The sequence below is a fragment of the Lagenorhynchus albirostris genome, chromosome 13, assembly GCF_949774975.1.
Source record: "Lagenorhynchus albirostris chromosome 13, mLagAlb1.1, whole genome shotgun sequence".
Taxonomy (NCBI): domain Eukaryota; kingdom Metazoa; phylum Chordata; class Mammalia; order Artiodactyla; family Delphinidae; genus Lagenorhynchus; species Lagenorhynchus albirostris.
The window spans coordinates 87,137,685-87,153,051 of NC_083107.1; the positions used below are offsets into that span (position 1 = coordinate 87,137,685).

The 15,367-nt window shown below is 53.2% G+C and overlaps 1 protein-coding gene and 1 long non-coding RNA gene across 2 annotated transcripts in view; one reads left to right on the forward strand and one right to left on the reverse strand.

The window, feature by feature from the left end:
• TRAPPC12 (trafficking protein particle complex subunit 12) overlaps positions 1–15,367 on the reverse strand; it is a 65,170-nt gene continuing 49,803 nt past the window's right edge. The window contains exons 9-13 of the mRNA XM_060169443.1: positions 14,155–14,228; positions 10,625–10,723; positions 5,941–6,041; positions 2,789–2,876; positions 1–2,641 (exon numbers count right to left, since the gene is read on the reverse strand). Of these exons, the coding sequence (XP_060025426.1) occupies positions 2,399–2,641; positions 2,789–2,876; positions 5,941–6,041; positions 10,625–10,723; positions 14,155–14,228 (605 nt within the window). The 3' untranslated portion in view covers positions 1–2,398. The remainder of the gene's footprint in view (positions 2,642–2,788; positions 2,877–5,940; positions 6,042–10,624; positions 10,724–14,154; positions 14,229–15,367) is intronic.
• LOC132531574 (uncharacterized) lies at positions 361–13,230 on the forward strand. Its single transcript, XR_009544134.1, has 4 exons — positions 361–2,391; positions 2,483–2,608; positions 2,816–7,970; positions 10,386–13,230. It is a non-coding gene; the product is annotated as an uncharacterized LOC132531574 (long non-coding RNA).

A 15,367-nucleotide genomic window follows, 5' to 3' on the forward strand; every position in this document is an offset into this window, starting at 1 on the left:
TAATTTTTAAATCACTTTTTATTTTTTAAAGGCAAAACATTTACCAATTTTGATGATTTTTCCCCCTCTGGTTATAAAAACAACACACACACACACACAATGTGGAAAAATGTGAGGTTCAGAGTCACAGAAGGGCAAATAAAAATGCCATTGTGCTCATCCTTTTGCTGTGACTGATTTAACATCTAGTATTACTTTTCAGTCCCTTCTGTTAACATATGCACGTATTATGTAAATATACATTTCTTTTGAGTACTTTTCCATGTCATTAACTTTTTAAACATGGTTTTGCATAAACGCGTCTTAGGAATATGGGGCAATTAGTGAAACCACTCCCCTACTGTAAAATTTTGACTCGGTTGCAAACTTCTTTTCCAGAAAAGGTCATCTCTTTCTGCTCCTACAAGCCAGGTCTGGGTGTGCATCCCCACGAGGTTCATGGCTGTCAGGTCTCCCGCCTGGTGAGCATTTGGCTGGGGGTTGGGGGGGATGGCCCCATCTTGGACTGGCTCAGACTGGCTCGTGCTGGCTCAGTCACTCCTGGGCTCACCGGCTGCAGGGCCGTCCCAGGCCCGAGGGTGCCACAGCGGACAGGCCGCCCCGTGCCGTCCAGGACACAGGTCATGGAAGGGCGGAGGCGAGCGGTGGCAGGGGCCCTGCTCCCCCGCGGGCTGCCCACAGCATTGGCGCAGGGAGCGCAGGAAGGGGAGTGGGTGTCTTGCCAGCTCAGCTGCTGTGACAGATGCCACCAATAGCGGCTCTGGGGCCTGGACGTCAGAGCTCCAGGTGCCACAGGGCTGGCCACTCCCAGGCCTCGCTCCATGGCCGAGTCCGCACGTGGCCTCTCCTCCCCACCCTGTGACTTCACCTCACCTGCGTCACCTCCTCGAAGGCCCGTCTCCACAGACGGTCACGCTGGGGTGAGGGCTTCAAACTGTGAGTTTTGGGGAGCCTGTGCGGGAAGAGCTTTCTGGGCGCTTCCCAGGAGTCTGTGATGGGTGGAGGGAAAACGGAGTGCGAACTAGATAAGGTACAGCTGTTACCCCAGACCTTAGAGACACCCGGGGCACGCTTCCCTCGCTGCCTCTGAGGATCTGCAAACGTGCGGAGCCTCAGCGAGCCCCAGATGGTAGGGGTTTAGTGCTCTCCCTGCCTGTCTCGACGCCCCGGAGGGAATGGGGGTCGGGGAGGGTGCGTCCAGGATGCAAATACTGATTTACTGGGGAACCTGGAGTCCGGTTTCTGACTGGCTTGGCCTCCGCCCCCGGGAGCCTGTGCAGTGTTACCCGCTCTGTACACGGCGGACCCGGGAAGGATGGTTCCGGAATCCGAGGGGATCCGAGCGGACGCCTCCCGCCCCGCGCAGGTTCAAGGTGGAGGCCGAGCCTTGTAAACCAGCACCTCTGCCCCCCGCACCCGCCGCCAGACTTGAAGGAAAACCCTCAAGGTGAAGAAACTAAAATGGCGTATTTTGGGGCTTTTGAAACATAAGGAGTTCTGATTTTTCTTCTTGAAAAGAGACGATTTTAGAACCTCCTTGGCATCCCACAGTCCTCTTGGTGGTCTCATCTTTTTCTCCTATTTTAATGTGTAATGAAGCTGTACTTCAACAATTGCATTGGGACCATCTGCCCAGTAGACGCTGCACTTGTATTTTTACTTTCTATTACAAAAATGACCAGAAATGCAGCTTCGCTCTGCTCTACGCAATAGATGTTTATCTCAGAGTCTTTAAAGTGAATTCCATTTTAAAGTGTATTAGAATAGCTGGATATTTAAAGGACCCTGGCCAGAGTTCTTTAGTGAAGAAGCACTCAGGTACTTCAGAGACTTTGAAAGCAGGAGTGACCGTGTAAACAGGACCGCAGACGCCCTGACCCTCAGACCTGAGAGGACAGTGTCCGCGCTGTGAGGCCCGCCCTCGTTCTGTGTAGTAGGGCCCCGAGTTCTCCGGAACCCACCCCCAGGCGTCCCCGCCCCCGCTCCCTCTGATGTGCAAATGCAGGAGGAGGAAGGACGGGTTCGTTCACCCTTCACCAGGCCGCCCGAGGTGACCAGCACGGGCTGGGAAAGGAGCTGAGTGGACGCGGTTCGCTTTGGGACGCTGGCGGGGACGAATGGTCTCTCTTCCCCCTTATCTATCCATCTGTGAATCCTCTAGAGCATTCAGGCTCGGAGCGAGAACGGTTTGTGTTACGTGGCTCAGCTTAGCACACGAAGCAGGTCAGCTTCCAGGAATGCACAGGAGGGGCCGAGGCGCCCTGGACCCCCTCCCTCCCTTGGGTTATGTTCACCCCGCGTGTGCAAACGGCCGGAGTGGCCTGGGCCTCGGCTGGATGGAGAAGGCCGGCTCGCAGACGCCAGGGCGGGGTTTGTCGGCTCGGGCGTCAGGTGGGAACTAGGCCAGCTTGAGGCACTGTGTGTTGAAGCAGTCCCCCTCCTTGCTGGCCACGGCCTCGAGCAGAGCCTGCTTCTTCTGCAGACTCCGGGACGACTCCAGCTCGTACATGGTGGTCAGGTTGAAGAGTGCGCTCTCGTGCAGGCAGTGCCGCGGGTCCTGCTGGGTCATGGCCTCCAGCTGCCGCAGCGAGTCCTTGAGTCGGCCCAGGTAGAGCAGGCACACGGCCGCATTGTTGTTGGCCTGGAGGGGGACACGCGGGACTGGATGCGGCCTCACAGGGCCCGAGGACCTCCCTGGCCCCCATGGGAGTGCCTGATGCTGGCAGACTTGTTGGGAGGGGCGGGGGGCACGGGGTGGGGGGGAGCCACCTCTGCTCGGGTGTCTTACCACCGCATTTGCTGGGTCAATCCTTAGAATCTCTGTGAAGCAGCGGTGGGCTTCTGCAAAGTTATTCTGACCGAGGTGAAGGAAAGCTCTGGAAATAAGCAACGCAGAGGATTAACCAGGAAAGTCAGGATGCGGGCAGGTGCGCGGCAGCAGCACTGACGGGGCGGCTCCAGGACTGGAGCCCCACAGGGAGAGCCAGGCAGCACTGGCCCCACAGGCGCCACCCGAGCCAGGTGGTGGCAGTGCTTTCCAGATACGGCAGGGGACAGGGCATTCTGGGGAGCAAACTGCACTGGGTCTGACGTCTGTTAGTTTAATTCGATCCCTATCAAAATACCGATGGCATTTTTCACAGAACTGGGACAAAAGAATTTTAAATTTGTAGGGAAACACAAAAGACCCCGAATAGCCAAAACTATCTTGAGAAAGAAAACTGGAGCTGGAGGAATCACGCTTTCTGACTTCCGACTATACTACAAATCTACAATGATCAAAACAGTATGGTACTGGCACAAAAACTGACATAGATCAATGGACCAGGAAAGAAAGCCCAGAGGCAAACCCACACACCTATGGTCGACTAATCTATGACAAAGGAGGCAAGAATATACAGCAGAGAAAAGTCTCTTCAGCAAGTGGTGTTGGGAAGACTGGACAGCCTCATGTAAAAGAATGAAATTAGAGGGAATTCCCTGGCAGTCCAGTGGTTAGGACTCGGCTCTTTCACTGCTGGGGCCCAGGTTCGACCCCTGATCAGGGAACTAAGATCCTGCAAGCCCTGTGCCCTGTGGCATGGCCCCAGGCGCCCCCCCCAAAAAAAAGAATGCAATTACAACATCCCTTCATGCCATACAAAAAAATAAGTAAACTCAAAATGGATTAAAAACCTAAATATAAGACCAGAAACCAAAAAACTCCTAGAGGAAATCGTAGGCAGTACACTCTGTGACATAAATAGTAGCAATATTTTTTTTGGATCCGTCTCCTAAAGCAAAGGAAATAAAAGCAAAAATAAACAAATGGGACCTAATTAAACTTAAAAGCTTTTGTATAGCAAAGGAAACCATCGATAAAATGAAAAGGCAGCCTACTGAGTGGGAGAAAATATTTGCAAGTGATATGACCTATAAGGAGTTAATATCCAACATATATAAACAGCTCATTCAGGGACTTCCCTGGTGGTCCAGTGGTTAAGAATCGGCCTTCCAATGCAGGGGATGCGGGTTCGATCCCTGGTTGGGGAACTAAGATCCCACATGCCACGGGATGCCTCAACTAGAGAGCCCGTGCACTGCAACGAAGAGCCCACTTGCTGCAACGAAGATCCCGTGTGCCACAACAACCAAGACCCAATGCAGCCAAATAAATAAATAAATACTAAAAAAAATAAACAGCTCATTCAATTCAACATAAAAAAAGATTAAAAACTGGGCAGAAGACCTGAATAAACCCCTACTTACATGGTCGATTAATCTGTGACAAAGGAGGCAAGAATATACAATGAGGCAAAGACTCTTCAATAAATGGTGTTGGATAAACAGGACAGCTACATGCAAGAGAATCAGACTAGACTCCTAACTCACACCAAAGTAAATTCAAAATGAATTTAAAACTTAAATGTAAGACCTGAAACCATACAACTTCTAGAGGAAGATACAGGCAGTATTCTTTGACATCAGTCTTAGCAATAGTTTTTTGGATCTGTCTCCTCAAGCAAGAGAAACAAAAGCAAACAAACAGCCAGGACTACATCAAACCAAGAAGCTTTTGCACAGTGAAGGAAACTCAACAAAATGAAAGGGCAGCCAACCGAATGGGAGAAGATATTTGCAACTGGTATATATCAAATAGGGGTTAACAAAGAACTCAAACAACTCAACATCAAAAATACCTGATTAAAAAATGGGCAGAGGACCTGAATACACAATTTTCCAAGGAAGACATACAGATGGCCAGACACATGGAAAGATGCGCAATGTCACTAATCATCGGGGAAATGCAAATGAAAACCACAATAAGATACCACCTCACACCTGACAGAACGGCTGTTATCAAAACGACAACAAGTAACAAGTGGTGGTGAGGCTGTGGAGAAAGGGGACCCTTGTGCCCTGTTGGTGGGAATGTAAACTGGTGCAGCCACTGTGGAGAACAGTATGGAGGGTCCTCAAAAAACTAGAACTAGAGCTGCCATATGAGCCAGCAATTCCACTCCTGGGTATTTATCCAAAGAAAATAAAAACACTAATTAGAAAAAAATACATGCACCCCTACGTTCACTGCAGCATTATTTACAATTGCCAAGATACAGAAAGCAATCTAAGTGTCCATCAACAGATGAATGGATAAAGGGGTGTGCGTGCAGTGCATGGAATATTACTTGGTCATAAAAAAGAATGAAATCTTACCATTTGTGACAACATGGATGGACCTAGAGGGCATTATGCTAAGTGAAATAAGTCAGAGAAAAACAAATACTGTACGATTTCACTTATATGTGGAATCTAAAAACGAACAAACACAGAACAGAAACAGTTACAGACACAGAGAACAAACAGGTGGTTGCCAGAAGTGGGGTGGGTGAGGGGAGGACAGAAACAGGTGATTAAGGGAGGGGGATATAGAGGGACAAACTTCAGGTGCAAAATAAACATGTCACGGGTCTGAAATGCACAGTGTGAGGAATGCAGTCAGTGATAATGTGAGAACTGTGTGTGGAGACACGTCATAATTAGACTAATGGTGGTGATAGTTTGAAAGCTATAGAAATATCAAGTCCCTATGTTGTATAACAGAAACTAACACAGTGTTGCAAGGCAATTATACTTCAAACAAACAGAAAAAGATCAGATTTGTGGTTGCCCGTGGAGGGGAAGGGGGAGGGGGGATTAGATGAAGGTGGTCAAAAGGTACAAACTTCCAGTTATAAATAAGTACTAGGGATGCAGTGTGCAACACGATGAACATAGTTAACACGGCCGTATGTTACATGTGAGATGATGGATGTTCAGTGAACTTACTGTGGTCCTCACTCCATGATGTCAGTATGGAAATCAGATAGATCACCATGCTGCACACCTTACACTTACACCGGCTGTAAGTTAATTATATCTCAGTAAAACTGGAAGGAAAAATAAAGGAAAAATACATACCTGTTCATTAAAACCATTATTTTACCCTGCAGTCCATCCAGTTTCTGTGTTACTTTCTCTACGTCTTGAAAGTACTTTTCAGCTGTCTTTATGTCTCCAATCTGCTTTGACAAAATTATGTAGTCAGTTCAGCTGACAAATGTTAAATCTAAACCCACATACACAGTTTCCTCATGTTATGTATCAGGCAGGGTAAAACTCTGGTATAACCATTTACTGATTATCACTTTTTGTTACCAAAAAAAAGTAAGAGCCATTTAGGATACAGCAGGACGTCAACATCTATCTCTACGTCAGCAAGTGAGTGGTTAATACACCTGCATGTTAACAAGTCTCTTACAATTTTTAATTTGTACCCTTCAAAAGGAATCCTGGCATAGCATTATGAAAACTAAAAATACCTCCCGACTCCGGCCAGGCCCCGGGCCCGTTCTTAAACCTGCCCGTGGATCATTTCAAGAAACCTCTGCCATGTGGCACCCAGGCAAAACATGCTCCACAAGTCCAACTTGTATATTTGGCAAATTAAACTTGATATTATCGTTAAAAAAAAAAGAAAAAAAAAAGAATGACTAAAAAAGTACAACATTTACCTTTTGGTATAATATTACAGTCTCCCAGTCAATTATTGGGGGGTTATTTGTGACCAGTAAAATGACAGAGATCATCAAACTAACAAATTTCAGTCCTATTCTGACCCAATAATACAGAATTCTATCGTGCGAACAAATGGCTGCGCTCTTAGCGAACGGTTACAGAGACCTCCTCAGCTCCCTCTAAAATGAAGCCAGAGCCACTGGGGGTCCTGATGGCTAAACCCCCTCCCCCGTCCTGCCATCGCTGCGGACCACAGCCTGGGGGGCGGGGGGTTAAGAGGGAATCGGGTCTCCTTCTGCACGAGGAAGGAGATCAGTGATCTAAGGCTTAGACTGCAAAATACAGGAAAAATGAAAACCTGTGACAACAAAGACCTTACGACCAGGGTGAAGGAAGAACAAAGGCCTCTGTGTTCCAGGCCTAAAGGAGCAGCTCTGGAGCAGCTGACTCCAGGGCATCTCGTTACAACACACCACGAGGTGTCTCTGCATCTGCCGAGGGGACAGCATCGCAGCTGCAGTGTCAGCGCCCTCTTCTGCACACTCACCCCCATCCCGATTCCCGGGGTCCACCTGCCGGGAGCGCTTGTTCCCTTCCCCTTCCTTCCAGGGAAGCCCGCGTACTACCTCCCTGCAGCCGAGGGCAGGCGTGCCCACCACCCAGCACCAAGGGTCTGGGTTACTCTCCACAGTGAGACCCCTGCAGGCAGCACCCGGCCCCTTCACGGTACCCTGGGAAACCAGGGCCTGGTGTTTGGTGACACAAAGACACTGGCTGCACTGCTGCTGCTGTGAGTAATGAGCGCCCTTCGTCGCCGACCCGGGGATCTCGAGTCCTCAGCCAGCGCCCATCAAGCTACCCTCACGGTCTCCGGCCCCTCTCTGTTGTCAATGCTGCCCCGAAAAACACCCCGCCAGGAGGAGGAAACAAAGTGGCACCATCCGCGCGTCTACTGGCCCCGCCCTCACGCACACGGTGGGAGCACCCGGGGTCCCCCACAGAGGCCTGAACATCTGCGTCCCCCGCAGTGCGCTCACTTACCCTGCATCCTCCAGGGCCCAGGGGCATACTGATGGAGATACTGACGCTCACCAGCTGATAACAAAGGTGCACCAAGCCCTAAATGTCTGCTGGGTGCTGTGCTAAGTGCTTCCCACCGCTCACAACTTCTAACAAGCTGTGCTGTTGGTCCCACTCCTTTCTTCACTCTCTGGATTAAAAAGATGAGGCTCAGAAAGGCTGGGCGGCTTCCTCAGGTCACAAAGCTAACATAACAGAATGGGACTGTCCAACTCCCAGACCACGTGCTGGCCCTCTGCACCGCACGGCCTCAAGGAGCTGGTACAGGACTTGCGCTGAAACTATTTTCTAGTGGGAGATAACGAAGGAATCTTAGAATTTTCTTTGCACCTGATTTTTCTGGTCATTAGAAGGTAAGTTCACATCCTTGTATTTCTTTTTTTCTTTTTTTTTTAAAGAATTAATTTATTTTTGGCTGCATTGGGTCTTCGTTGCTGTGCACGGGCTTTCTCTAGTTGAGGCAAGCGGGGGCTACTCTTCGTTGCGGTGCGCAGGCTTCTCACTGCGGTGGCTTCTCTTGTTGCGGAGCACGGGCTCTAGGCACGCGGGCTCTGGTAGCTGTGGCTCGCGGGCTCTAGAGCGCAGGCTCAGTACTTGTGGCGCACAGGCTTAGTTGCTCCGCGGTGTGTGGGATCTTCCCGGACCAGGGCTCGAACCGTGTCCCCTGCACTGGCAGGCGGATTCTTAATCACCGTGCCACCAGGGAAGTCCACATCTTCATAATTATTAAAACGTAATTAGGATTTAAAATCCTACTGATTTTCTAAGACTTAGAGGCAGCGTAAAAAATTAAACAATATAAAAAGGCAATTAAAAATATTGCAAAGTATCTAGTAAGCAAATAAACAAACCCAAACTAGTTATTTGAAGAAAACAACATAATAAGTGGATGAACTAATCAAGGAAAAGAAAGCATGAGTAAACAATTATAAATGTAAAAGGAGAAATAACTATAGTTAAAGTGAAATTGAAGTAATTATGAAAGAAGACTATATTTTACAGAACTCTAAGTGAAAACATATGTGAATACACAGACCAAACAGGTGATCTTCTTGGCACTCTAAATTGCCAAAATTGATGCCAGAAACAGAGAGAAAAAACCTCACGCGTGGAACACTAAAGCCATTAGTAACAGTATTAAGTTACCCAACAAATCCTAGGAGGGTGGCTGAGGCCTCTTTGAGGTCAGTTATTCAAATCTCCCAGGAACATGTAATTCCAGAGTGTCCAAAATATCCCAGAGGACAGAGAAAGCAAGCAAGCAGCTATGTTTATGAAGACAGAACACAGCTACCAAATGCTTTTGAGAAGGGCACGCTCACACACACACACACACACACACACACACACACACACACGCATACGCACGCACAAACCCAGACCAATTTCACTTATAACGATAACTGCAGAGATCTGGGGACACTTCCCCGGGGAGCCCAACGTATTGGAGGCGCAAATGTGAATACTTCTGTGGCCAGAAATGTCTCCACGGAAGCACCGACCAAGCCCCAGTCTGACCGTCAGGGTCCCTCCCCTGGGCCGTCAGGTCCATGACTGTCACAGAAAGACTGTGCTTTCATATTTCAGGGTTCCTAGATGGACCTCCAGCATACATTTCTCAAATTATGCAAATTAAGACAGAAATGAAGTTTCTGAGATCGTCCTGAGTAGTGAGAAATTAGAGCAGATACAGAGCATTCTTTTAGTACGAGAATCAGGACAATAACCGGGCACCACGAGATCCCGGGCACGGCATTCTTTACACGGCTGCCTCGTTTCATCGGCACAAGGACCCCAAGAGGCAGCCACGAGCGTACCTGGTGCACAGAGGAGAGGATGCAGCTCAGGAGGGTGGCCAGCCCAGGGTCAAGGCTAGGTAAGCACCAAGGACAAACAGAAACCTGGGTCTTTCAGATGCTAGAACACGCGTTCTTCAACATCCATGAGTTACTCAGTGAAGGTCAAGCTTCAGAGACTGGGGCAGGGACCCCGGGCATCCTGGGAGGGACTTGGACGACACACAGGCGGCCTTCACTGTTGGGTTGTCTCTGGATGCCCCCCTGGGGGAGCGGCGTGTGTGCGCTTGTGTGTGTGCGCGCGCTTGCGTCTGTGCGTGGCGTGGAGGACGGGGTGGAGGTGGGGTGCGTGTGTGCACGCATTCGTGTGCGCAGTGGCCAGGAGGTGCAGGAGGACAGGACCAACATCAGTGAAGAGAACCTGGGCTCTGGGTGACCTTGTTCAAATTCCTCCTGTGGGCCTGACCTCTGGGACCTCAGGCAGGTCACTTGAGCCCCGGGAAGCCTCAGTCTGCTCCTCTGTAAAGTGGGCCGGTCACACGGCGGAGGAGGATGGCCCAGCAGGGCACCCGCTCAGGGCCAGCGCCTCCCCACATCCATCCCCCTTGCTTTGACCACCACGGACGGCCCCATCAGGCTCCCGCCCAGGCTGCGGGTGCTACGGTCGACACCCTTTGAGACTGAGGGTGCGGGGCTGAGGCACCCGCGCTCGGCCTGCGAGTGTGGGCCTGCCGTCGTGGGGAGGACAGGAGCGAGGATGGGCGCCCGGCACCCCGGCACCAAATGCGTCCCGGCTTCAGCGCCATCCCTGGCAAAGCGGGTACGTCCCGGCTTCCCGCACTGTCGGGACCGTGGTTCCAAGCGGGACCTCCTTTGTCCACACACATGGATTCAAGCGCGCTTTGGCTACGTTAGCAGCCACTTAAAATAAGATTACTGACGGTTTTGTCAACACACTTCTACCTGCAACAGGGCAATTTCTCAAGGAATCCATCTCAGCGCTTCCCAGATGATAATCTACGAAAATGCACGTCTAGCAACTGGCTTCCTAATCACGTCAAAGCCCGGAGCACCGTCAAGCCAGGACCAAGAAAACTGCCCCTTCTACAGCCACAGAAGTCTGACTTGATGTACTTCCTGTTCTCTTTCTGCAATCTACAGCATCCACGCTAAGGCGACCCCCGGCCCACCCTGCCAGCCGCGCGGCTCACCTGGAGGAAGATCCGGCCAATGCAGCTCAGCAGCTGGGGCTCCTGGTGTGGGTAGTACTGGACGACCGAGCGGTACGCGTCCACGGCCAGCACGTAATCCTGCGGGGGACCCAGAGAGCATCCCAGAGTTAGGAGGAGCACGCTGTTTTACACGTTACAGGAGCGCAGGTACCTGCAGACTCGCACGTGAAGCGGGAACACGAATGCGTGGGCAGGTGGGACGTGGCACCGCCGTGAGGGCGGCAGATGGCCCAGCAAACCAGGCTCTGAGTTCTGTGTGTAACCACGGCCCTGAGAGCCTTCCTCTCCCCGAGGGGCTCTGGTTGTGCACTGAGGGCAGAGGGGCTTTCTTCTTCCAGCTTCTGAGTAGCAACTAGTATTTCACCTGGACTCACTCTTTCTTTTCTGACAAAATCCTTAATTGGTGAATTTTGTCTTGCCTCCATCTGCCAGACACAGAAACTGAATTTATTAATAGCGTCTCTTAAACATTTTCTTTACTAAAACTCGAGGTAAAGTTCTTAAATGCAGACAAACATAAGCCCCGTAAAACAGGTGGGCCGGGAGAGCTCGCTGGCTCTGGCGGGAGGAGGCCATCCGGGGCACCTGGCCGTATTGCCAGGGGCACAAGGACAAATCCCCAACAGCCCCGAGCTCAGACGGCAGGGTCGCCGTCCCGCCTGCTGGTGGGCACTGTCCCGGGCTCGTGTGAACAGCTCCCTGCGTCTCCCGGGTCAGCAAACAGCAGGCCGCGCGGCAGTGTTCTCCTCACTGAGTCTTCGTAAAACCCCACAAGGTACTTTTCTTTCTTTCGTCGTCTACGTTTCCAATGTCATGAAAACTGGGACAGGCGTTACTAGTTCGCTAACTGGATGTTATGAAGACAGACGACAAGAAACGTTCCAGTTTAGCAGAGAAAAAAATAAATGGAAAGACTCTGGCAGCTTCGAGAGCAGCTCTTCACGACGAACTGGACTTGCTGGTGCAGGTGGCGAGCCGGCAGTACCTGACTGTCCCCCTCGGCTCCTGCCACCTCTGCCCGCACCCTGCCCAGCGGGAGCGCGCAGGTGAGGGTGTGCCGAGAGCCCGCTCTCGGGGCGGCAGTGACCCCCCGGTGCCTGGGGTCCGAGGGACGCTGAGGCCCGGCTTGGGGTCCGGCGCTGCTGAGCCCTGGACTTCTGCGGGGAGACGGGGGCACCTCGGAGCATCTGAGAATCACCCACTGTGCTGAACGTCTACGCCTCACTTCAGGCTTAGGGCGAACGAAAGGCCACCTCGCCGTTCGTGTCCGGCGGCGCCCAAGTGTCACCGGGTCAGGCCAGTGCACACGCCCCGATCCCGGCCCGCGTCTCCGGGTGGCTCTGTGGCCGGCGTCGCCGCCTGACACCTCCACGTCTCGGCGCTCCGGCCTGCTACGGAGAGGCATGCGGCCGCTGTCCCCCCCGGAGCGGCGCTCCTGGGAGAGCACGGCTGGGCGAACACAGCCGTGGGGACCCCGTGCGGAGGCTTTCAGACGAGGCGCCGGGCCCGGGTGGCAGCCCCGGGTGGCTGCAGCCTCGGGCCCAGGCCCTGGCGGTTCCAAGGAGCCCGGCCTCCAGTAAACCAGAGCGGAGCGCGGCCCAGAGCTTGTCAGCAGACGACCATTTAACGAAATCGTTTATTTACCGGAGGAAAGGAGGAAATGCGGCCCCGGCTGAAGGGCGCTCTTGAGGGCGAGCGCCGTCCAGGCCGCGGGCAGGCGGGCGCGGCCGCTCGCAGGGACCGACTGCTCTAGCTCCGTCTTCCCCCTCTTCTTTCAGCAGCTGCACCGTCTGGCGGGGCACGGAGGCGGGCGGCGCGGCGCCCTGAGTCTCCCAGATGGGCTGGGGTGCCCAGGCTGCGACAGTGTTCCAGGCACACGTTCAGGCTGAAGCGTGTGGACAGACTTCTCATCGTTAAAAAGGTGAATCAGCGTTCACGTCGCCGTAGCAGAAATGTTATTCAGAATAAGAAGCGGCTGCTGAAGTAACCCAGCGTCGCCCATACACGAACGGAAGGGACGGGACGCGCCGGTGAGGCCGACGCTGCTGTAATTCCGGGCTCGCTCACTAGGTGGCGACAGGATGCGCACGCGTGCTGGCGCCTCAGCCGCAAAATTTTTCATTCCTTTTTTTAACTCGTGGAAATGAAAGCATAATCTAAAATCTCAAATTAAACTGCACTTGTGGTAAAAGTATTTTTGAAGCACAGTGATCTGTTCTGTACTGAGTCCCGACAACGTAGGTACAAGACTTAGTCTGGCGCCTGGTGGTATCATCACTGCAGCAGTAGACAAAGGGTGTTCTTATCCCACAATTTTCTATTAATGTGCCTTAAAAATGCACACAGGAAGCCACCAGTGGAACAGGAGACCCTCCTGAGGTGTCCCAGCCCGTGACCAAGGAGACACCGATCGGCCCGTGACCTTACGATGTGTCCTTTGTTTCTGCACGTGAGCCGGCGAGCTCCACGGAAGGAAGGCGGCAGTGGCCCTGGGCGGCTCCCTCCACCCGCGGGAGGGACGGGGCGCCGTGTCAGGGGTCACGGTGGCAGGAAGGGAGGAGCTGAGAGAACCAGAGCGCCTTAACCCCAAGGCGCTGTCCAAGGGGGGCTGCAAGTGCATCCCTTCTGGGCCTTCGTTTCCGGGGAGGTCCCCGGGGCTCGGGGGTGGGAGGGGCACGCGAGGCAGTCTGCACCCCAGGGTCACAGCGACGCACGGAAGGCAGGGCCCTGGAGCAGGAGCCGAGTGCACACCCAGCGTGGCCTTCTGCATGGGACCCACAGCTGGCCCGGGACGCGGTCCCCTCAAGGGGCTGCCCTGTCAGGGTTAGACACCAGCTCCCGGAGCCCGCTTCTCCCCTCGGCCATTTGCCTGCTCTGCTCTGCTAAAACCAAGCTCAGGAGTGACCCTGGGCTGGCCCGTGGGAGGGCCACGATCTGGCCTCTTCATGGCCCAGAAGATGTTAACGGAGCTGCTCTGGGTGTCTGCGGCTCACTGATTCGGGCAGCAGCCTCCAGCCCCTGCCGCTGGGCCCTGCCAGGGAGGCATGGATGGAGGAAGAAAGTAGAGACGCCCTCGGTTCAGCCTCCTCCTCCCCCAGCCGCCTCCCCGGGGGCTGGCAGTGGGGGGGGCGGGGCTAAGGAGCAGGTCTCCCGGGGAAGCCTGTCCCCAGATGCCATGGCCATTGAGCGCAAGTCAGGTCAGGACGAGGGAAACCACCTCCTCTAATGGGGGGAACAGAGGCCAACTCTGGGACTGAATCCAGAGAAAAACAGGAGGGAGAGAGAATTGAGAGCATGAGGAGGATTTCAATTAAATCATCTCGACCCCTGTTTGAACAATTAAACTTGGCAGTGTAAATTCTACATTCTATTGACATTTCTTTCAGTAGAAATTAAAGGACGTTTATCCTGAGTGTCTCGCTGGCCGCTCTGCTCGATAACCGCCCCCGCATGCACACCACCTCAAGGTCCCAGCGGTTCCCCCCCCCCACGCCCTGAGAACATCATACCTTCATGAGCAGCAGACAATTGGCCATGGAGCACGTCACCCGTCCCAGGCGGGACCGCCACAGTTGCACGGAGGCTGCAAGAGCGGAGTACGGTGAGTGCATGGGGAGCGGGTCCTGCCGCCGGCCCGACCCAGACAGATGGACGCCCCGCCCCCGTCACCCGGCTAGGCCACCGCTCCCTGTGCTGCTCAGCCCACACCTTGGGCTGTGCTCTTGGCGACCTGCTCAGCCTCGGGGAGGACAGATCCCACGAGCCGACCAGGGCCATGTCCCCAGGTCGGCACGTCCAAAAGATGGGAAAAGCCGGCCAAGACGACAGCCCTCGCCCTGCAGCGGGGCCACTCCTGGTGTGACCTGGATGGGCTGAAGGCCTCCCGGATGCAGGGCTGGTGGACGGTCACACCCCGGTGTCAGCAGCTGCGCCCTGGTAACAGCGGCCTGCCTGCCCAAGGCCTAGGTGTTGTGACCTTTTAAGTGGAAGCAACAATTCCTAACCCATCTGCCTCAGCAGGCTCTGAGGGCAGGGGGAGTGGAGCGGATGCGGGGCGGTGAGGCTGGAGAGGCCGGTGCTTGGTCAGATGCTGAATCTGCCATCCAGCTCAGGCCCAGGGAGAAGCACGTCCCAGACACATGTGAATGGTGACCACTGGGCGAGCTTGCCTTAAGCTGACCTTCTTCCCCTGCCGGGACCAAGGGTCAATTTTGGGATAACAGTCTCCTAGAAATGACGCTTATTCCTGGAGTGCTTGAGAAAAGGACACAAAACTTAATTGTCAGAATTAAGAACGTAACTCACTTTGCCTTTCAGCAATTAAATATACATTAGCTGCTTACATTCCCCTTATGACATCATTTTCGTGAAAAGAAAAATTCTGAATATCTTTCCTTAACCAATGTAAAATGTGGATTCTCAGTGAACTGAATTTGATTTTGACTACCTTTGAGGACTTCCTAGTGCTTTCTTCCCCTCTTTGCCTATAAATCTGTTGATCTGCTGTGAGCTGTCAGGTTTCCGGGCACTGCTTCCTGAGCTCCAACAACTACCTGCTCTCTGCCACCAGAACACGGACCCCCTGTGGGATGACATGGCCAGAGTGGGAAAGATGCTGAGGGCGGATGTCCCAGGGCACGGAGATGCCCACGTCAGACCCCTGTTATCTACCGGCACTTACATCACTGAGAAGGACGCACGAACATCGCACCTACAGACCTG